The sequence below is a fragment of the Panthera pardus genome, unplaced genomic scaffold (genome assembly GCF_024362965.1).
Source record: "Panthera pardus isolate Hobbes unplaced genomic scaffold, ASM2436296v1 HiC_scaffold_16, whole genome shotgun sequence".
Taxonomy (NCBI): Eukaryota; Metazoa; Chordata; class Mammalia; order Carnivora; family Felidae; genus Panthera; species Panthera pardus.
In genome coordinates, this window is record NW_026526721.1 from 61,359,646 (window position 1) to 61,382,422 (window position 22,777).

At 40.7% G+C, this 22,777-nt stretch overlaps 1 protein-coding gene across 2 annotated transcripts in view; it reads left to right on the plus strand.

Annotated features, from left to right (window-relative positions):
• GAP43 (growth associated protein 43) overlaps positions 1-22,777 on the plus strand; it is a 126,514-nt gene that overhangs the window by 9,895 nt on the left and 93,842 nt on the right. Inside the window, exon 1 of one of the 2 annotated variants that reach the window (XM_019448071.2) lies at positions 16,076-16,214. The exons of the other annotated variant lie outside the window; for it this stretch is intronic. Within the exon in view, the coding sequence (XP_019303616.1) occupies positions 16,185-16,214 (30 nt within the window). The 5' untranslated portion in view covers positions 16,076-16,184. Of the gene's footprint in view, positions 1-16,075; positions 16,215-22,777 lie in introns of those variants that run through there. 2 annotated transcript variants of the gene reach the window in all.

Here is a 22,777-nt window from a genome sequence, read left to right on the forward strand (position 1 = left end):
TTAATGACCCAGTTGTATTGATTGCAGAATCCTGACCGCCATGCATTCTCTCCATCTTATGGATATATTTTTTATAAAACATCTACTGTCCTTATAGCTGTTTCCGTGCTGTCTCTATTTTTTAAAAGTCTCAGAGAACGAAGGTGCTGCTAAAGAAGACCTAAAATTAACACAGACCAACACCGTAACTATATTAAGACATACAAATCTGTAAACACACTGCAGATAATGAATTCATGAACACCACCTACTACTGAGATGCTTTTTTAAAAAGCTGCAAGATAAACTTTTCCTATGGAATTATTAAATTGAGTTTTGTGGATCCGGACATGCCTTCTTCCATCCCCCGCCCCAATATAATTTTAGGTCAAACGTTAAGTGTAGATTGGATCCTAGCAACTTCAGGGTGTGGCATTCTAGTCTCCTGACAGCGTTTACTAGTGCTGCAAACCTACGGGCTTGGTCCTATCTCTGATCCTGAGCCAGTGCTAACTGAGCCTGGTGAGACTTTAAATTAAATCCTGACCCTAGACCTGAGGTCTGAAAATTCAGCTGTGGCTGTTGGGTTTTCTCCATGCCTTACAAGCATCTTTTACTGGCCCTCAGATCCAAGTGCTTCAGTTCTGGGTGAGTGAGCCACGGATGCTTGAGTGGCCCACGTCATAGTACTACCCCTGAAATTGGCCCTGGCCATGTTATCTTACTTCTGCCTAACTTCCTCCTCCTTGGTTTGCAACCCGTCATCCAGAGACTGCCATCCCCTCCCTGTGACCAGAGCCACACTCTGAACTGTAGTACATCTGGCTAGGGCCTGGACCCCACCCGGCACCTGTCAGCTCTCCACTCCGGGAACTGGAGCCTTGCCCAAACACAGCCTTCTGGCAGGGATTCTGCAACATATGGACACAACTCCCAGAATCATGACTGCCACCTGCCTAGCTCCCAAGGGCTCACCCGCTGCTGTGCCCTGTCCTACCAGATTGGACTTTGTGCCCAAGATCACTTAAACCATTCCTCAGCTTGCTCCATGATTTTCAGTTGGGCTCTGTCCTTCCCCTTTCTAGGACCAATACTATAGCCCATTTCCTTGGCTCCTGTTCCACTGGCCTAGTGCTTCTGGTATCTCAAATGTTTCTCATGCAAAACCCACTCACATCTCAACCTAGTGGAGAAAACATCAAACTGGAGACCAGGAAACCAGGGTTTTTAGCATTGTCTCAAAACACTAACTAGTCATTTTGACTTTCTCTGTCTCGGTTATCTAACTGATAAAATGAAAAAGGCTAGAAGCTTCTTTCAGTCGTGTTTTGTTGTTGTTGTTGTTGTTGTTTAAGTAGACTCCATGCCAAGCATGGAGCCCAACATGGGGCTTGAACTCATGACCCTGAGATCAAGACCTGAGCTGAGATCAAGAGTTGGACACTTTGGGGCGCCTGGGTGGCGCAGTCGGTTAAGCGTCCGACTTCAGCCAGGTCACGATCTCGCGGTCCGTGAGTTCGAGCCCCGCGTCAGGCTCTGGGCTGATGGCTCGGAGCCTGGAGCCTGTTTCCGATTCTGTGTCTCCCTCTCTCTCTGCCCCTCCCCCGTTCATGCTCTGTCTCTCTCTGTCCCAAAAATAAATAAAAAACGTTGAAAAAAAATTAAAAAAAAAAAAAAAAGAGTTGGACACTTAACCGACTGAGCCATCCAAGCACCCCAGTTCCGACTTTCTTTAACTCTATGAAAAGGCTTCAGATTTGGTTTAGAGATGTGAGAAAATTCTAAAATGAGTATGTATATAGTTGATAAGAAATGTTTTCATTAGGATAATTCAAAATTTAATATTGTACATTCTGAATTTGTTCTGTTTAGTGTTATATTCATGATTTAGAAAAGGAATTAAGAAGAACGCTAGCAAGAGTGAGAAATTATATTAAAATTGTGAGTTAGTTATCAGCACTGGTAAAGGCAAAATAATATAAATGGGCCTAAAGAGGTTAGAAAGTTGAGTAGAAAAAATGAGATTTTTTTGCCTTCAAAAATGTCAATCATCAGGGAGAAGTCAGGGGAGAAAAATTATTCAAAACAGATGCTGTGTAGGTGGGAAAGGCAGCAGAAGCATTCTTCAAACTATCCAGAGACAAGTTCAGTACAATTTTTGAATTAAGAAAACAATGGAGTAATATAAGATAAAAGCCAATACAGACTGGGAAACAGAACAGTGACCAGTCACACCTGATCTTATCCCCCAAGGCAGAGTTGGTTTTCTACCCCATTCTCCCTTACTTTTTTTTTTTTTTTTTTTCCATAGTGGAAGCTAAAAGAAAGTAAAATAGGTAGTTACATTTCCAATTTCCCTGAGGTCCAGGTATGATCATTCAACTCAGATCTGTCCAACACAACATAGGGCAAATCTGCCTGAAAGTTTCTGGGAAAGCTGTTACTTTGTTATAAAGTGTATACTTTGTTATAAATATTGGTGTGGCTTCCTCCATTTTCCCCTCTGAAAAGCACTGGGAAAACCCAGAGCTGCCCCTGCCCTTTTACCTCAGAGGCAACACACATGGGATTGAAAACAAACAAACAAACAGACAAACAAAATAGTTCAGGATAGAAGAGCATAGAAGAGAAGAGAACCTGAGAACCTAATGATTCCATCCATGAGATAAGTGAATGCAATCGCCTACCATCATATTTCTTGGTACAGAACACAGAAATGATATTTTTAAGCCCTCTGTAATTGAGTTTAGTTAGTTACTTATAGCTCTAAGATATTCCAGATACACCTATTTTGTCTCTAGTTTTGTATCAGCACACATAAGATTTTACCCAACAGTGAGGACCTTTATGTAAAATGGCAGAGTTGTATCTCTACTGTTTCTGGAGCAGGAGTGTTGAACTTGGAAAATTTTTATTTCTGTCTTCAAAAATTAAAATGAGGAGGAAAAAATGATCCCCCAAGCTAAGGGAATTAATATTGGCACATTTATCTAGAGTTGAATATTGAAATTCTGGTTTGAGAAGAAAAATGAAAAGGTACTGGTCCCAAAGATCACCAAGAATAAATCATGCTAGTTTCCATATATCTTTCTTTGATTTGGGTACAAAATAGAAAGTAAGGGAAAGTTACTCATTCAGTGAAAATATATTGAGTTACCTAAGATGTGCTGGGCCGTGTGCTAAGAACTGGAGATGCAAAGATAAATATAATTCAATTTCTTCCTTTAAGAATTGTGTTAGTTTCATAACTTTCATGTAACAATGGACATAGCCAAGTAAGTAGATGCTATCAATAATGTGTGGCAAGTGCCTGACAGGAGAGGGTACAGGAGGAGAATACTAACACGCGAAATGGTGGCATGAGGAATGTGGTCACGATTCGTGGAAGACAGATTATTTTAGCTGTTATTTGGAAGAATGAGAATTTCATCACTAAACACGGGCGCAGTTATTCTGTGAGTCAAAGTCAGTGTGTGAAAAGACAGAGATAATTAAGGCATAGACCTCTTTGGAGAATGCAATGAATTTGGTGTTCAGGGATGTCATTGGAGAGGTAGATAGGCAGACTGCCTGGGGGTGAGGCATTTGGACTTTTTCCTGCAGTTAACTGGTAGTTAAAGAAGGATATTACAAACAGGAGGTCCATGATCTGGTATGGTTGTTTTAGAATGATGACTGGCCGTGGGTACAGGATAGATTAAGGAAGTGAGAGATTTCAGGCAGGGAAGTAATTCGAAACCTATCACAAAACATCAGGCAAGAAATGAGAACTTAAAGAATTGATACGTAAAGGGTTTCCTGATCTACTGGCTGACTGTAGGTGACGAAGAAGAGAGCGCATTGTTGGCCTGGGCAAGTGAGTGAGTGGCAGTCCTATAAACCAGAATAGAGATTCCAGGAGGAGGTGCATATTTTGGTGAGAGGACGCGGGAGGAAGATAAGATGTTCATTTTGGGAGAGTGAATCATGCATATGGAGATCTGTATTTGAAGCAGAATTCCAACAAGGTCTGGGCTGAAAATACAGAATTGGGAGTCACACAGAAAGAGGTGGTGGTGGTGGAGGAAGCTGTGGGCAGTGCTGAGAAGGCCCAGGCAAGTGGTGATTGAGGAAGAGAAATCTGACAAGAAGAAAGAGGAGGCATCCAGAGCTGGAGGAGGAAAATTAGGAGAATGAGTGTCATTGAAACAAAGATAAAAGGGAATTAAAGAATAAAGCAAACAAACACAAGGAGTGGTTAGTTTTGAAGCTGCAGAGAAGCCTTGTAAGGTAAGGAATGAAAAGGTGTGTGTGTGTGTGTGTGTGTGTGTGTGTGTGTGTGTGTGTGTGTGTAAGAGAGACAGAGCGAGTGATGGCAAGTATGAGGTTCTTGGGGACCTAACTGGAGCCAATGAACTGGTGACTACAAAGGCAAATGACCAATAACTGACAATTGAGAAGGAGGTGAAGAAGTAAAGATGATGGGCAGAATATGATGCAGGGCCAGGTTTGAAGGAGAATATTTTATCTGTGAAGACATGGGAGAAGCTAGAGTCTTTTAAAAGATGAGGCTTAGAGATTCAGTTGAGAGGAAGAGCGTGATACTATAAGAGAGGGACTAGGAGAGCCAAGATCTTGAGGAATTATGAGAAGACACTGTTCCAGATATAAGGGGAAACTTCCACCTCCACTTTGCCAGGTTCAGATTAAGTCTGAAGATGGCAAAGCAGCAAACGAGTGAAGTCTCACCCGAATGCATTCACTTCCTAAGTGGTACAAGATCCTGGTATTGGTCATGCTGAGAATAGAGGCGGGGGATGGAAGAGTAAGCCCAAGAAAAGTGGGCAAACTGGAATGTGTAATATTTCAAATGGGAAACAAAAGCAGAGTAGATAAGCAAAGGTTTTTCCAGCACTGTGTATATGCTATGTTTATATGCTGGTGGGATGGAGGTGGAAGAAGAGGCAGATTGAAAAGACAAAAGAGAGGAGGCATAATTGATGAATCGTGGAGAAAGTGATCAGCTTTGCATTGGGGGAGGGTAAACTTTTTCTCTGACATGAGACAGAAGAAAGTGAGGGTTTCTGCACTTTGTAAATAACCTCGTGAGTCTTACAAACAAGGTGGAGAGATTTGGACTGGATGCAAAGGCTATTATTAAGTAGACAAATATCTCATTGAATCGATGTTGACTAATGGTTTGATGCCTGTGTGGAGAGAGAATTCTATTTGCATGGCCAAGGATTCTGTCCTTGGCCCTGTCCTGTCAAGCATTTTTTTTTTTTTTTAATTCAGCACCTTGGATAAAATACATAAGACTTGCTCATCAAATATGTGGATGACATGAAGCCAGAGGGATAAAGATGACAGACATATGGGATGACAGAATTAGGATCTAAAGAGTTATTGACAGGGTAAAATAATTGGTTGAATCTAACAAGGCACAAATAAGTAATAATATGTATACAATATTTTACCCAGATGAAAAAAGAAAAGTCAACAATGGAACTAGACAATTTGAGGAAGGTGTGGAAGGAACTTAGTTTAGCAGGGTCACACATAAATAAATGTCACAAAATTTTAGTTGGAGTAAATAAGTGGTATGATATATGGCTGGATGAACTTTTGCAAACTAATTATTGTATTTTCAGGAATTTTGCAAATCAGTTTTTAAACACAGCCATTACTAAAAATTAAACTGTATAAACTTAAATTATATTAAAAACAAAGGTAACGAATACTGAAAACATATCTCTTCCTTTTTTTTTTTTTTCTTTTACTATTATCTATACTCTTCAGATTATTTATTTCTATTGTATCTCTTGGGTGGAAATACTATATAATGCTGTTTTGCTGTTCATCTCTTCCCAGCTCTGCATTGAGTGATGCCACATTTGTAGCTTGTAATAGGACATGGTAGGAGTATTTACACCATGGAAAGTGGCAAAGGCTACAAATCATGTCTCCCTCACCCTTAGCCCCTTGAGAGCAAGTTGTTAAACATTTACCAGCACACCATGGAATAAGTTCACAATTTAATGGTATGGTGGTGGGGCACACACAGAGATCTTTTACACTTCCATGATGCACTGATTGATATTTAACATCTAGAATTATGGCACTGACTTATTTCTTTCTCACTTCAAGTGTAATTAGTAGGTAGGGATGCTACATTTTAAGAATATGGATAAATTGTAGTATATTGAAAGGAGATAGGAGAGTAACCAGAACAGAAGGACTCAAAACATTGTTAAATGAAAAATGCTCAAGAGATACTTGGTACCCAAAAGACAGGGAGTATGGGCAAGTTGTAGTTAAGCCCTTGCTGAAATAGTATGTGAAAGAGATATTATCCTTAGTGGCCCAAGGGAATTCAAACATGATTAACAGGTGGACCTTATAGGGAGACAAATATCAGTATCTATAGGAAAGAATGTCCAAAACATTGTCAAAAGTTAAAAAATGAAAAGCTTTAAAAAAATTTTTTTCCTAATGTTTATTCATTTTTGAGAGAGAGAGAGAGAGAGCACAAGACGGGGAGGGACAGAGACAGAGATGGAAACACAGAATCTGAAACAGGCAAACCGTCTGCACAGAGCCAGACGCAGGTCTCCAACTCGGGAATGGTGAGATCATGACCTGAGCCAAAGTCAGATGCCCAACTGACTGAGCCACCCAGGCGCCCCCAAAAATGAAAAGGTTTAGAAGTAACATGCTTTCCTTCAAGCACAGGATGTTTTAACATTTGGTAACATCAAATGGCGACCTGGGCCAGATGACCTCATAGGTATCATCCAAACCTTCTGGAATCTTTGAAGTTCAGGAGCATACAGTGCAAATGACTGGAGGCATGCACAGCCCAATTTCTATGAAGCTGATTATTTGAAGATTTGTTAAGAGGGGGCCCATATCCTCATTATTCTTCAGGCCATTAAACACATCCACTCTGATGAAGGGCTCCAGAAGACGACAATATGCTAACATAAGGGGAAAAGACTCCTAATATATCAGACACTAGGAATGAGGATGATAAAACCTTAATGAGAGACTCCTTCATCTTAAAAAAAAAAAAGTAAGCAAAACTTTGGGGTCATTAGTTAGTGGCAGAGAGATAGATGAGATGACATTTTTGAGCTCCAATTTCAGGAATTAAAAATGCACAATGCTGTACAGTCTAAATAAATGTATTAAAATATACATAAAATAATATGAATATAATATCATATTCTTGTGATGGGTTCTTCTTCTGTGGGTTAAAGAGGCTATGGTGTGAACTGAAGTACAGTGCAGTTGTAGATGGTGTGCTATTTGGCCTGGAGAATTCAGAGAGGTGTATTTCAAACAACAAAGAATCTTTGAGAAATGAATAGTGGAATTTTTGTTGTTGAATTTTAGAGAAATTGAGGGCTTTGAGATGAAGGGAAGAATAGAGACTTGGAAATAGAAAACCAAATAATCAGCAGAAGAATTTTCGAGGAGCTAACAGGTACTATAAGGGATTTGAAGGAATAGCAGATGAAGATTGTTGGAAATATATATCCCAGAGTTTTAAGGAGAGAGAATGGGGAAGTCTGTTCAAGAAAATTCTGTGGACAGAGTACATTAGCTCAATGTTTTGGATGGCTTCACTGTGAAGAATTTTAATGTAAAGACGAGTAGACTTGGATTTCAGATGGAAAAGGATCAAAGTTGTTTAAGCAAAAAAGCTCAGTTCTAGACTTGACAGAATCATGGTGGAGTGGGGAGAAGGAATAAGGAGAAAAATAAACCAAGGGATTGTATTACAGGATGAGCTACCCTGTTTGAATGAAGGTTGAAATTAATAATGTTTAAGTGAAATCTATCAATGCTTGAAGCCAAAATGAGCAAATTAAATAATATAAAGCTATATATCTGAAGTCTCTCTTACTGTCCAACTATACATTGGATGGTATACCACACCGCCTAAAATTCTGTAGTCTATCGGAAATAGTGAAAGAGTTATCACAAGACATGGGAGAAAATACAAGGTGGTGAGTTTAGCTATGTAGTCTTTGGAGAAGGACACTTCTCTGATTCCCCACATAGTGGGAGATTAACATTTAATGGAACACATATGGGGAGTCTCCTATTTGGACCCTGCTAGGAAGGCTGCATTTTGTTATTTCTCCAGAAGGAAGTTTAGAGTGGGACAAACTCAGGATGTGAGCGGAGATGGTGAGAAACAGCCATGTCTGTGTAGAACAAAATAACAATTGCAGATTAAAACAACTGGGGATCGGGGCACCTGGGTGGCTCAGTTAAGCATCTGACTCTTGATTTTGGCTCAGGTAATGATCTCATGATTTGTGAGATTGAGCTCCACATAGGGCTTTGCACTGACAGCAGGGAGTTTGCTCGGGATCCTTTCTCTCTGCCCCGTCCCCACTTGCATGCTTGCTCTCACTCTCAAAATAAATGCATAAACTTAAAAAAATAAAAGAAAATAAAACAACTGGGGAATCCTTAAAGTTAATGTTTAAAATTTAGTTCGAGTAGTTTTTGAATATTTCCTCCCTCTTTTTTTCCCTTCTTGCCTTTTTCCCCCTTTCTTCTCTCCCTTTTTCCCTCCTTCATATTCTTATTTAACAACTATTTATTGAAGACTTAATGGCTCTGTATCAATACTAGAAATGAGAAGCAAATTTACAAAGAAGCTAATTCAGCTTAAGCTTTAGGGGACCTCACTTACATGGGCCATGAGCCATAAGTTTGTACGTTTGTGTAAAATAAGAAATAGTAAGATATTTTAATAAGAATCCATTAGACTTGTGTCTCTTTCCACTCAAATTTCCCCTCTGCAACATATCCCCTCAATCAGGTTGTGTTGAGTGGCAGTTCTGGGAACCAGGTAAGATGTGGTTGTATTGGTGTTACATTTAGATTGGGTTTAATGGGATATATTTAGGTTTCTTCTTGGAGCTTTTATGTACAGGTAAGTTATTGCTAGCCATTTATGGCTGCAAGGAATACAGTGAGCCAGCTCACTGGGCATGGTAACCTGAAGTACCAAGCCAGAGGTTGAATTCAAATATAAACATCACTTGGCCTATATCACGTCGCTCCTGAGTCATGTGGTAAAGATGTGAAACAAGATTTGAAATGTATGAACCAAAAGCTCGTCTGTGGGAAAGTTTTCTAATCATCAGCTCTATAAAATTTTAGGTGAGAGATTCAGTTTTCACCAAAGCCTAACCAAAACCAAATTTATTCCTGACAGGAATAAATTTGATAATGCCACATAATTAATAATTCACAATTTATAAATGTATCATGCTATTTTTTCTCTGAAATTTCTCAGAATTCCTGTGTTTTTGCATTATTGTTTGCACCCTTTACCGAAAGTACCTCTGTATGTGGTCTCATGTTTTAAGCACCCCCAACTGCCAAGAATAAAAACAAATCCAATCAACTGTGTGAGAGGAAGGACTAGATTATCTTTCCATTCTCTTTTAGAAGATTACATTACAAAGTCATTGTTATATAAAGAGATGATCAAAGAACAGGTAGCCAAAAACATAGAAATTGCATAGATGTGTCAGGCAGAGATGTGTGGTTTCTTTTTCCAAATAAATAAATATCCACTTTCATACTTAACTTGTATTCTTTTTCTTAAAGAAATCTCCCCTAAATCATATAAGCTTTAGGTCCCATAAAACGCACCTATGCTCCTGCTGGAAATACCAGAAACAAATTAAAAAGGCCAAGACATGGTGCTTGCCATCCAGGAATGTGCATTATAGGGAGGAGATAGGCTGGCAAACAAGCTATCACAAAACTTCAGGGGCAATAGAGAAGAAGTATGTAGCAAGTTCCGTGGTCCCTTCAATGACCAAATCAAATGAAACTCTCATTTCAGCCTCTGATTATGTGTTGGTGGTAGAGGTTTGTGTAACCTGATGGAATTTTTCACATCGGCTGCTTAACACATTCCACAAGCCACTGAGTTAGATTTGTCCACTCAGGCAATCACACTTCCTCATGAGCTGCATGGTTACTGAGTCTTAGCTTATGGGCCACATGCCTTTCGTCTTCTCCTGTGCCACCAGCACACGGTTCCCTCCCTGAGACTTCCCTGGCTACTCACAGATTCAGATGGTCTCCAGAGCGCTGGAGAAACTCTGGACATTTGAGGCATGTTTGGAAAGATGGATAGACTTAGAGGGTCCTAAGAACCATCCAGGCCTTTGTCCACAAGAAGCAGGATTAATTCTGGCAGTGAGGAAGTACTGAAATGCTATCAGCCTAATTAATATGGTGACATCATTTCATAGAAGCTGGCCTCTCCCTGGAACCAGATGGAGCCGTGTCTGCCTGGAAAACTTTGGCAGGCTCAGACACCTTTCGCACCTTCTTTCTTACAACCTGATCCTGCAATGCACTTGAACCTTTCAATGCTTCCTTAAAATGAATGCTTTCCAAATGGGCTCATCACCTCCCTCACAGTACCAGCCCTTTTTCTGGACCTCCTCACATCTGGATTTCCTATTTTCATTCTCCAGGCTGCCCAGGCCCAATCTCCAAACCACTTTTGGTTCTTCCATTTTTCTCTTCCCCCAAGATATTCTTCTGTGAGGTGAATGAGACAAAATATGGGAAAGTACAGAATATGTGATACCTGAAACATACTGGGCAATCAGTGAATGACAGTTCACTTTCTCTCCACCTTTCCTCCCTGACCTAGGCATTAGAACAATTCTGTAATTCTCTCACCAGGCCCCAGTGAACCCTTCTCACCATTCCATACCATACAACATTACAATAGGCATTATCTAAACTGTTCCGGTAACAAATCTTATGTCTAATCCTCTCTAGTAGGTTGACTTGTGTTCTTCAAAAATCTGTGTCTAAACCCTAACCCTCAGTTTGAGGACTGTGGTCTTACTTGGATAAAGGCTCTTTGGAGATGTAATTAATTTAAGGATCCTGAAACGAGTGCAACTTGGATTTAGAGTGGACCCTGTATTCAATGACAAGTGTTCTCATAAAAAGAGGGAAAGACTCAGAGACTGAGGGAAGGGAGCCCATGTGATGATGGAGGCAGAGTGGACTGATGCATCTTCAGACCAAGAAATGCCAAGGACTGCCATAGCCACCAGAGGCTAGGAGAAAGTGATGGAATGGACTCTCCCTCAGAGGCTCCAGAAGGAACTAATCCTGCCAACACTAAATCTGGACACCCGGAAATTTGAAAGAATAAATTTCTGTTGTCTTAAGCCCCCACGTTTGCAGAAATTTGTTATGGCCGCCCTAGGACTCTAATACACCCCCTTTGCCCGACCCTTAAGGCTCTTCCCAATCTGAGTGTGGCCTGCCCTTCTAAGGTTCACTCTTTCTACCCTCCTTTACAACTGCCCCTCTTCCGCATATTGACAGTCTCTTGATCATTCAGTGATTAGTTGTACATTTTGCCTTTTCCAACATGACCTCTTTCCCTTCTCTAAAACTCATTGTGTCTTCTGTACTTTTTCAAATCCTAATCATGAAATGAAAGGTGTACCCTATCGTGATTTCTCTCATGTTCTAAATTCTTGTAGCTCACATTTGACATTGAATCATGTCAGCATTTGTTTCACTTTTCACATATGTGTGTATCTCCTTGAGGGTGGGATGTTTTAGTAAAATGTTGCATAAGTAAATGATATGCAAAAGTACCAAAGGAGAATTTAGGTGTTAAGGGCTGAACTGTGTTTTCCGAAAGACATATGTTGAAGCTCTAACCCCCAGTATCTCAGAATGTGACTGTATTTGGATCTAGGGCTTTTAAAGAGGTAATTGAGGTTAAATGAGGTCACATGAGTGGGCTCTAACCCAATATGACTGATGTCCTTTAAGAAGAAATTTGGACATTAGGGATTTGCGTGCACAGAGGAACAACCATGTGAAGAGGCAGTAGGAGGTGGCCTTCTGCAAGCCAAGGAGAGAGGCCTGGAATAGATACTTCCCGTAGAGCCCTCAGAGGAAACCAATCCTGCCGGCATCTTGATCTTGGACTTCCAGCCTCCAGAACTGTGAGAAAATAAATTTCCATTGTTTAAGCCACTCAGTTTGTGATATTTTGTTATGGCAGCTGTAGCCAAAGAATACAGTAGGTAAAAAGCTAAGACTAAAAGTTAAGAAAAATTAGCACCTGAAAGGGAAAATAAAAAGAGGTACATTACTGACACTCTTCTCTCAAGTGCCAGTACTATTCCTAAAATGACATACAGCTGGACACAGCCCTTAGTAAAAGCCAGAGACTTCTGGGTTTATTATGAAAACAGTATCACTTTAGTATGAACTTCAAAGAGATCTGAGAATGGAACTGGCACCTGTCCTCCACCACTCTTCACCCTTTTCTAGAATGATGTTACTGCCTAACCTATAGTTAGGAAGTTACCTGACAGTCTTATTAGTTATTCTGCTAATTAAATTTATATAAGGTTTAACCATGGGGCTTAAGCCTAGGCATTTACTGGGATTGATTGTAAGGGGATAAGGATTAGTGGGTCCACTGAATACACTAGTAGGTATCAGGACAATACTGGTATCTCATCCCATCTCATCTCATCTCATCTCATCTCATCTCATCTCATCTCATCTCATCTCATCTTATCTTACCTTATCTTATCATTCATCTGTCTGCCAAGATCGGATCAGTGTGCTTTTCTCTTTCTCATTCTTTTACCATCCTATAACCTCCATTGCTCAGGGGGGAAAAATGTACTGGAATTGATTCCATAATATTTAAACTAAATTTGGAATTTTGAGCTCCCTTCTGGAAAGTAATTTTAGAGGCTCATTGACTGAATGTAGTATGTCCAAAGGGTGGTATTTCAAATGGTGAGGACCTTAAATACTGAGGCACCTTAGAGTGGTTGAAATATGTGATATTTGGTCAGAAGTATACAGAGGGCTTCCCGTTGGATGAGGGTATCAGCTTGTCCTCCATGGGTCTTAAGGCAAGGGCTGGGACTGTTAGGTGGACCTTGCAGAATGCTGATTTCATTTCACCACAAAAACTTCCACTGCATCATCTAATTCCCTCAGGACCAGAGGTAATGAGGTGTAGAGGACCACTGAATGCCATGTAGCTTAGTGGTTAAGAGGGTTTTGGAGTCCAAGCTTTACCTGTTATTAGCCGTGTGACCTAGTCTAGGTACTTAATTCACTTAGCTTTAGTATCGCTATCAAAATGGGATTAAAGATCATACCTACCTCATTTTGGGTAATAGATGAAAGCCTGAGTGTAAACCTGGGTGACTCAGTCGGTTAAGTGTCCGACTTCAGCTCAGGTCATGATCTCATAGTTCGTGGGTCTGAGCCCCATGTCCGGCTCTGTGCTGACAGTGCAGCGCCTGGAGCCTTCTTCAGATTCTGCTGTCTCTCTCTCTGCTCCTTCCCTGCTCACTCTCTCTCTCACTCTATCTCTCAAAAATAAACATTAAAGATTAAAAAAAAAAAAATGGTTTAATGTATTTACTCACAGAGTTCACCCATGCCTATGCCTGGTTTTGAGCTCTAGGCTCTGTTTGACTTCATTATATCATGTTGTTTCCAAGGTTGCTTCCCAAAACAAGATATAATTGGGAAGGCAGAGGGGAGTGGATTGAAAAGGATAGGAGTTAGCCCCATTCTATGGCCAACTAGGTTGCCATAGTTGACAAAATGATCTTAATCAGTGAAGTCATGTGTCTATTTAAACACCAAAAGAAGCAATTTTCTTCTCCTTTGCCCCCAGTCTTCACCTCCTCTTCTTCCTTTCATCTCTAATCTCTAGTCCCCAGCAGGCAGGCAGGGTGGTCCTCACCCACAACTGGAATATCTCTGATAGAGTCATTTCTTACCCATTCTTTGCCCTCTTCGCCAGTTACATCCATTGTTTTTGAAAGCTGACCCTGACTAGACTCATGATTACATTAAAAAATATTAAATTCAGGGGTGCCTGGGTGGCTTAGTTGGCCAAGCACCCGACTCTTGATTTTGGCTCACGAAATCATCTCACGGTTTGTGAGATAATAGCCTCATGTTGGGCTCTGTGCTGACAATGCAGAGCCTGCTTGGGATTCTCTCTCTCCCTCTCTGCCCCTTCCACACTCAAGCTCTCTCTCTCTCAAAATAAAAAAATAAACTTAAAAAAATATTAAACTCAGGATTTAATTCTGTTTCATATCATAAAATATGAAAATTAAGAAACAAATACGAGTAAAAGAACAAGTAAGGCTGGATTTGAAGTAGATCATTCTCAGAAAGACCTCTGGGGATACTTTATAACCATCACCCCTTAAATATCTCTTGATGATAGTCCATTCTGAGATGGATGTATCTTGAATTTTGTAAAAATGTATTAAGCACCTATTAAGCTCAGTAATCCCAATAATATGTATGATAATAAGCTGTCTGGTTGAAATCTACTAAGTAAAGTTGTGTCTAGGAGAGACTGGAAAGAATATGAGGTGTTTTATTGGGGATCTTTGTCATCACTAATGAACAACAAGAAATAGTTTGAAAAGTTCCTTGAGATATTCACTTAAAAATGCCACCAAAACTTCAGAAAAGTACAGTCTCTAAGGTAAAGTTACTATGTATTAAGAATGGCTCCATTCCAATGTATGCTTTATGTACATTATATTATTTGGTCCTCACAACTTGTTGGCATTATAATTCCTGTTTTACAGATTAGAAAATTAGGTACAGAGAGGCTTAGTAACATTCTCAAGATCACACAGTACCATATATCTAAAAATTTGTGTATACTTTTTCTTAAAGTCATATTTTCCTCTACCAAATTATGAAAGGCCATAGAAGGAATTGAAGACATAAACATCACAATATAGGTTTTTTTTTTTTTTCTCATAACAATTAAGTTTACTTTTATTCTTCTTGCCCAAACTGTAAACTATCATTTTGGGTACCATTAATATTACACAGACTTATTTTTCAAATGTGTTCTACTTCTTTAGTAAAATTAGAAGAAACCCCAATTTTCTTTTTAAAAAAAATTTTTTTTTTTAACATTTATTTATTTTTGAGAGACAGACAGAGCACAAGCAGGGGAGGGGCAGAGAGAGAGGGAGACACAGAATCCAAAGCAGGCTCCAGGCTCTGAGCTGTCAGCACAGAGCCTGATGCAGGGCTTGAACTCACAAACCGTGAGATCATGACCTGAGCCAAAGTTGGATGCTTAACCAACTGAGTCACCCACGTGCCCCTCCCTTTTTTATAATATTTTTGAAACTCCAATTTTCAAACAGGTGTGAGTGCATTCAGAAAAGAACCACCATGTGATTTTAGATACGGATGCTAATTCCTAAACATTGGTTATCATTTCTTAACTCATGTGCTTAGAATGTTTAAAATGCTACATATTCATGTGGATTTCTCAAGGATATTGTAAGATACGTTTTTTTGTGCATACTTAAGCTTATATATGTATTTTAGATTATATGAATACTGAGAAGCATACGCATACAGTATGATATTTACATATTGTTTCATTTTTTTCTGAGAGAACTTCACCCTCACAATTATTAAATGTACATAAAATCTAAATAGCAAATATAACTTATATTGGAACAGGTCTGACTACTCATTGGGAATAGCTGTTCTTTGCTTTTATGATATCAGAAAAGAGAAGAGTTAGTAAAGAAATACAAGCGTTTCTCAAGCCCCTCTTCCCTAAAACACATTCCATCCAATCTCCAGAACAGGCTGGAATATCCGTCTCTACCCCCACCCCACCATCCTCTCAATGCAGTGGGAAAGTCGGTGGGTAATTGGGTCCAGATTGGAGATGTTTAAATATTCATGAGGCTGGCAGGGGACTGGGAGGGGGGTGCCTGTCTAGAAGGGGGGTGGGGGCTGGGGAAGTGATTAGTCATTGAAAGCTAGTGAACAATTCTCAGGAAGAGAAAGGGAAGAAAAAGACAGATAGACGGGGGAAAGGGGAGAAAAGAGGGGAAGAGAGGACAGAGAGAGCCGGAGAGGGAGAGGGAGAGAGAGCGAGCGAGCATGTGCGTTGAGCAGTAGCTGTGGACCTTACAGTTGCTGCTAACTGCCCTGGTGTGTGTGAGGGAGAGAGAGAGAGGGAGGGAGGGAGGGAGAGGGAGAGCGCGCTAGCGCGAGAGAGCGAGTGAGCAAGCGAGCAGAAAAGAGGTGGAGAGGGGGGGAATAAGAAAGAGAGAGGAGGAAGGAGAGAAGGCAGGAAGAAGGCAAGGGACGATACAACCATGCTGTGCTGTATGAGAAGAACCAAACAGGTAGAGCTAAAGATTTTTACTTCTTGCTGTTGTGAAATTACCAGACTGCAATATTTCCCTGTAAAAGCAGGGGGAAAAAATATTTTAACTGCTTGTGCTCTGGCCATGGTGCCCGCGTTTCCTTAGCATATGGTAACTGATGGTTGCATCCCAGCTTTTATTCCAGTCTGTCTTTCATGCTCTGGTCTGGGAACGCTGCTACTAATTAGGATGAGGTTAGAAAAAAAGATGCCTGTTTGGCTAGAAATAAGATTTTGGGGGCTCTTAGTGAATGTTCAGCGTTTTAGGTCTCTGGTTTTGCGGGTGTGGATATAGAGAGGGGTGTGGGGAGAAGATGTGGACTCTACCTACAAGATGGGGAGGCAGTCCTTTAAATTATTTGCAAAAAAGCGGGGTGAAGGAATAATATTCAGTAATAAGTGTTGCTTGTTCTGTCGTACAATTTTCTCACATGTGCTGCGGAAGAAGCCTTATTTCGTCCATGCAGGAGCTTCAAATGGGCGCAGGTATTAATGGAAAAACATGGGAATGATTTATTTATTTATTTTTCAATGAATGAATGAAACTGTGGTTTGAGATTTTTTTTTTTTTTTTTTTTTTTTTTTTTAAGAGAAGCTAAAGACGACTGGGGCTGTGAGGGAAATTGGCCGTGTGGAAGGGGAAAATCCCCTTCCCAAGAACGGTAGCCGATTGTGCACCAGCTGGTCGGAGGAGAGGGTGGACCACGCCCCTAGAAGCTTTGGGCTGCGATGGGATGGGAAAGACGAGCCGAGTATTACCTGTTGGAAATCAGGTCTTTTCCCTTCTCCCTTCCCTTGCATCTTTCCTGGGGTTGTCAGTGACCGGAGACGGGCTCACATTTTGGATAATAAGCATGGTGACTCATTTTCATCAGGAAGAGGGACACAGACGGGATTAGCGAGAATCCGAGTCCCCTCGTTCCCTCCCCCACTACCCAGGTTTCTCTTCTATGGCAAATTGCTCACTTATTTCTTGAAAGACATTTTAGAAACTTGATTGGGCTGAAGGTGGGGAGGAATGACGAGTTCAGTATTCTGCAGCAACCGGCAGTGCCCTGGCATTCTTCAAATGAAGCTTTCAAACATTTATTGGAACGTGTTTGAGTGATTTTGGCGAAGGTGAAAGAAAAAAAAAAAAATGGGTGTGAGGTGTGGGGAAGTGTGTGTGCGCGTGTGTGTGTGCATACTCGTGGGAAGGGAGGCCGTCTGGGTCAAAAAAGCCCTTTGCAGGTTGATTGCCTTAGGGGTGGGGTGCAAGAGATAGGATTTGGGCATTATTCCTGTACAGGTATTGGGTATTGGGCAATTTGTAATACACTCGCTGAATCCGAAGGGGGTGGAGGGGAATGGAGACGAAACAGCCTGCCAGCTTTGCACATTTAGCCATCGCCCTGGAAGGAGGGGTGGGGGGTGATAAGGATGGAGAAGGAAGAGGGAGGGGAAGGGAAACAAGCAGAAGAGCAGATCAGTGGGTGCAGAGGGTGGAGAGGCATGGGGAAAATAAGTTAAATAAATAAATAAATAAATAAATAAATAAATAAATAAAGCAGGTACCCCAGGGGTTTTGTGTGTGGATCCTATAGGAGTGTTTGAAGAAGAGCATGAGAGTCTTACATGCACCACTTTCCTAAAATGTTCTGTGGTTCCAGAGATTGATGCCTCCATTGGCTCATTTTTCAAACCAGGACATTTCCTTTCCTTGTCTTCCTTCATTCTAATACATAAATGCAATAGATACAGGTGGCTGGGTTAAGCACACTGTCAAGGAAAGGTTCTGAGGTTACCCCACTGGTGAGCTGAGGAAATAAAATTTAGGAAGGCGGAGCCCTAAGGAAGCCAATGCTATTCATTAGAAAAGCTTTAATTTCAGATAGAAAAATGTACCGGTTTATAACTTTTTGCCACCGTATGTATACACATACAAGTATACACACACCCCCTTCAACAAAGGAAACCAAGTATAATTTTAGAAAGGGAATTGAAGCTAAAAGAATTCCCTTCCCAAAAGGGGACAGCTGCCTTTACTTGGGTTCTATCTCACTAACAGCCCCAAGCATTCACTGGGATGTGCAGAGTGATAAAGCTGAAATGGTGTGTTTAGGGAGTTGTAGAAATTCGCATGTAAATGCGTGTAGCATCCGCATACTACATGTACAACAGTCATGCATGTACTCTGTATAGATTCCACATGCCCGCATGTGTCTTAGCATAATTCATATTCGAGAGAGAAAATGAAAGGTACAGATATTGTATTTACCCATGCATTTCATACATGTGTACTTCTGTGTGAAATGGTCATGTGCCCTCTTGAGTACTGTTGTGTATCATTCACGTAAGTCAGTATTTAGGGTACCATTAAATCAGACAGAAGGAAATGGTGTATTCAGGGCGTGGGCTCCATACTACACTGACTGGCATTTATATAGCGTGAGTACTTAAGTCTCACACAGGTTTCCTGTTTGTGCGTGAAATGATCCTATATCATTCAAGGCAGAACCCGATTGTGTTTATCCTTCTGCCATCTATTCATCATCCTCGTCCTTAACAGGGAATAAAACAAGGGCAAAAACCTGCAAAGGTCTAAACTCTGCCACACCCATGAAATCCAGCAGAAACGTGGGAGGGGGTGGAGGGATTGCACTTCCTTCCTCTTCCACTTGAGCCGCATAAAGAAGCAATCTTGGATTTCTGAGTTGTAATACATGGCCAGTGGGTGAGAGGAAAGCGTAAATGATCTTTATTAGCCATTAATTACCACTCTGGAATATTAGAGCAGGAAGAGAATGGGAATGGGGCGACAATGAGAGGATGGTAAAGGAGGAATAAAATAAAAGAATCCCGGAGATTGTATTGGTTTGTGATTTTCAAATATCTTGGGGCTAACTTTAAATAGCTGAATTACCACGCATATTGCAGATGATGAAAAACTTGCAAGACGGGATCTGAGTCCACAAAGCCAGAGAACTGAGGTGTTTCCTTTGTTTAAAAATAAGGATTTTAAATTGCAATCTAAGTGTAAAGAATACCGGGGCAAGCAAGTAGCCCCACCCCCGGCCCCCACCTCTCAACCCCACCAACATCTGCTTTTTTCCTCGTAAAACAAATAAATCTTATCTGAGAGAGTGTGAGCTGTGGTTTGGAATTCCAGCCTCACTGCGCCTTTCCCTTGCAGTGCTGGAAAGGTGTGGAAGGATGCCGCCTTGCCGCTTGGTGCAGAAGCTTCCTCCTAGTGATAAATTGGATTCCTCCTAAATCTCACTGAGCCACACCCAGTGTCACCCAGGGACTAAGTGAATTAATTAAATGGAGGCATTCTACTTAATATAATTGAAACTGGTTGTTTTTTTTTTTTTTAAATGGTGATTTCTATCACACATATCCAAATTTAAACAGAAGAAGCAATCATTTAAGGACATTTTTTTTTTTTTTCCTGCCAAATTATCTGGACTTGCAGGGAACCTTAGAAAATTCATGGTAAATCTAGAAATGAGTTCATATCTGGTGACTCTAATTCCTTCTAGCCCATGCCAGGGTGCATTCACAATGAGCCCTGTGCCCTTAGGCTGTCAGCCTGCAACTCAGGTCCCCCCTCCACACCCATGCGGAGGCAATTGGGATAAGAAAATGTAGGGTTAATTTTCTCTCTTGCTGAGTTGGCAAAACTACAGAAACCTCCTTTCATGTTTTATTCGAAAGGGCAGAGCTCCTGTTCAGAGAGGGAGAGTGGCTTAGGGTCTCCCTTTGCCTCCGTCATGGTGAAATTGTCAGTGTTGTGCCTGGGGCTGATTAATCCACAGACTTCAGTTTTACCTGGCTTCATAAAGAAGGGGGGGGGGTGGTTCTATCAGTCAACAGTAGAGCATATATATGTATTAACCAAATGTTCCCTTGTTCTCATTGACAGAGTAAGATAAGTCTAAAATCTTCCTCTAATATTAAAGGAACATTTCAAATGATGCACATAGCAGGTCATCTCAAGAGAAGATACAGCATTTAATTATTCACTTCCTTATTAACTATCATAGAAGCATTCAGGCAGCCAAACGTGTCTGTTGTCCAGCAAAAAAAGTGATTATGGGCAGCTCTCCCTTTTGAAGTGTGGTCAGGTTGCCTCCGCAAAATTGTATTGAAGTCTGCTTAACATTCTCTGAGGTGTTGGGAAGAGCACTGTGCTGAGAGTCCTCAGTGTATGCCAATTAATGATTCTGTGATCTTGAATGAATCACATAATATTGAGCTTCAGTTTCTTCCTATGAGATGGAGTCTAAAAAATAAAAAATAAAACCAAACTAACAAAAACCCGACTTCCTGACCCTAAAGAGTATCTGTAGGGATTAAACCAAACTCACGTGAAGACAAAATCAATACAAAAGTGAGAACATTTTCTCTCCAAGTTTTGTGATGTTGACTCTTGGCTTGGAATTGCCAGTTTGTCAGGATTGTTGTGTGCCTATTGTTAGCGAACAGTTCCTTCTGGTCATGGGTGATTCCTCTTCTTCATCACTCCTCATTTCTTATTCCATTTACTTTAATATAGCTTCTGTTTTCATATTCTGAAAAAGACACCACAAAAAGTGACTCTTCAGTTTCCATCTTACTTGATATCTCTTTGGTATTTTGTATTGTGGTCCCTTTCTCTTCCTGAAATTCCTCACTTGTCTCCCCTGGCAGCTACCCTGGCTCTCCTCCCTCTCAGATAAGCTTTTCTCAGTCTTCTTGCTGGCTTTTTCACTCTCTTCCCCCCAAATATCAATTATCTTCTGGTTAATGATCTTGATCCAGTAGATGGCATCCATCGACACACTAATTGACACATCCATTGATACATTAGATGATGTCATCCATGTTGGGAGTTTTAACCACTGGGTGATTTCCAAATCTGTAGACTATAGATATCTTTCCTCAGCACCTAATCCATGGATATAACTAGGTCTAGGTATTTCCAGACACCCGCAATAATGTACAGAACCAGTCTCAGTATCTTCTATGTTGTACCACTTAGTCTTCCTGTAGATTCCTACTTTTATGCTATAATAACTTCTATCCAGTTTCTGAGTTCTAGGAACCTGGGAGAAATCTTGGAGGCAGTCCATTCTATCAGTCCTCACATCCAGATAATAATTTTTTTGATTCTAGGTAAAAAGCTTTTGAATCCATCCTCTGCTTTTCAACTCCACCACAAATAACCTGGTTCTGACTTTCATTCCCTCTCATCTGGACCAAGGCAATAGCTTCTTGCATAGACTTCCTATCTCCCTCTTGGTCTCCTCCAATTCTTCTTGCATAGAACACCACACTTAATCTTTAACTAATGCAAATCTGGTCATTTTATTTTCCTTGTTGAAATACACCAGTAGTCTCTTGTTAACTGTAAACTAAAATATGAAGTCCTCAGCATGGATGACATGATCTAGTCTTGCCTACCTTTCTTTTTTTTTTTTATCAAAAAAAAATTTTTTTAATGTTTATTTATTTTTGACAGAGAGAGAGAGACTGAGCATGAGCGGGGGAGGGTCAGAGAGAGGGAGACACAGAATCCGAAGCAGGCTCCAGGCTCTGAGTTCTCAGCACAGAGCCCGAGGCGAGGCTCAAACTCACAGACCGTGAGATCATGACCTGAGCCAAAGTCGGACGTTCAATCGACTAAGCCACCCAAGTGCCCCCATCTTGCCTACCTTTCCAATGACATCCTCAAATACCTGCTCACACCTTATGACACCACGTCAGTATTTCAGGCCTTGGTGCCTTTGCACATACTGACATGATACTTTCTCCCTGCCTGGAAAATTCACATTTCCTCTGTCAGAGTTAGCTCTTGGAAGCCATTCTTGACCTTCCTAAGTTCCACTTTATTTGTGACTATGCTATATTTTATAACATCACAACATATCACCTGTTTTTTACTACATAGCATTTTTTTTTTTTTTTTTCCCAAGCTGTCATCTCTACTGTGAGCTACTTGGGTGGAATCTTAATTCTTTCTCTACTTCCAGGCCTATCACAATGTTTGACACATACAGTAACTGGTTTTATCAGTGCGTTGTATGTTTCCTAAATTAATACAAAACCAGGCTTACAAACTTTCCATAAATTGTGGCATATCTAAATGGATAGAACCACTAGTAGATTTTTGTTTAATCTGTTGGCATCCAATTTTAAGGTGAAGCTAATCATCATTGATTCTTAGTATCGACCTATACATAGCACAATCATCAGTTTTTAATGAAAGCAGGCAGAAAATAAGTCCATTTATATTGCAATTCTCCAAACTACTATAACTGGTACTATTTGAAAACCTCCCTTCAGTCTCCTCTTCCACCACCAGCCCAGCAAACTAGTCTACCCTCTGAGGTTAGCATAGTGCCAGGTTAGACATATGGTTACCAATCTTGGATCTTCAAGTATCCTTCCTTTAGGACCCCACAGTGCTTACTTACACATGTGGACTCAATCTCTTGATTACTTAGTTGATTTATTTCATTGATACACAAACTTCCAAAAGTACATGTAGTGTTGGCCTGTGCTCAGGGGGGGCCTGTGTTC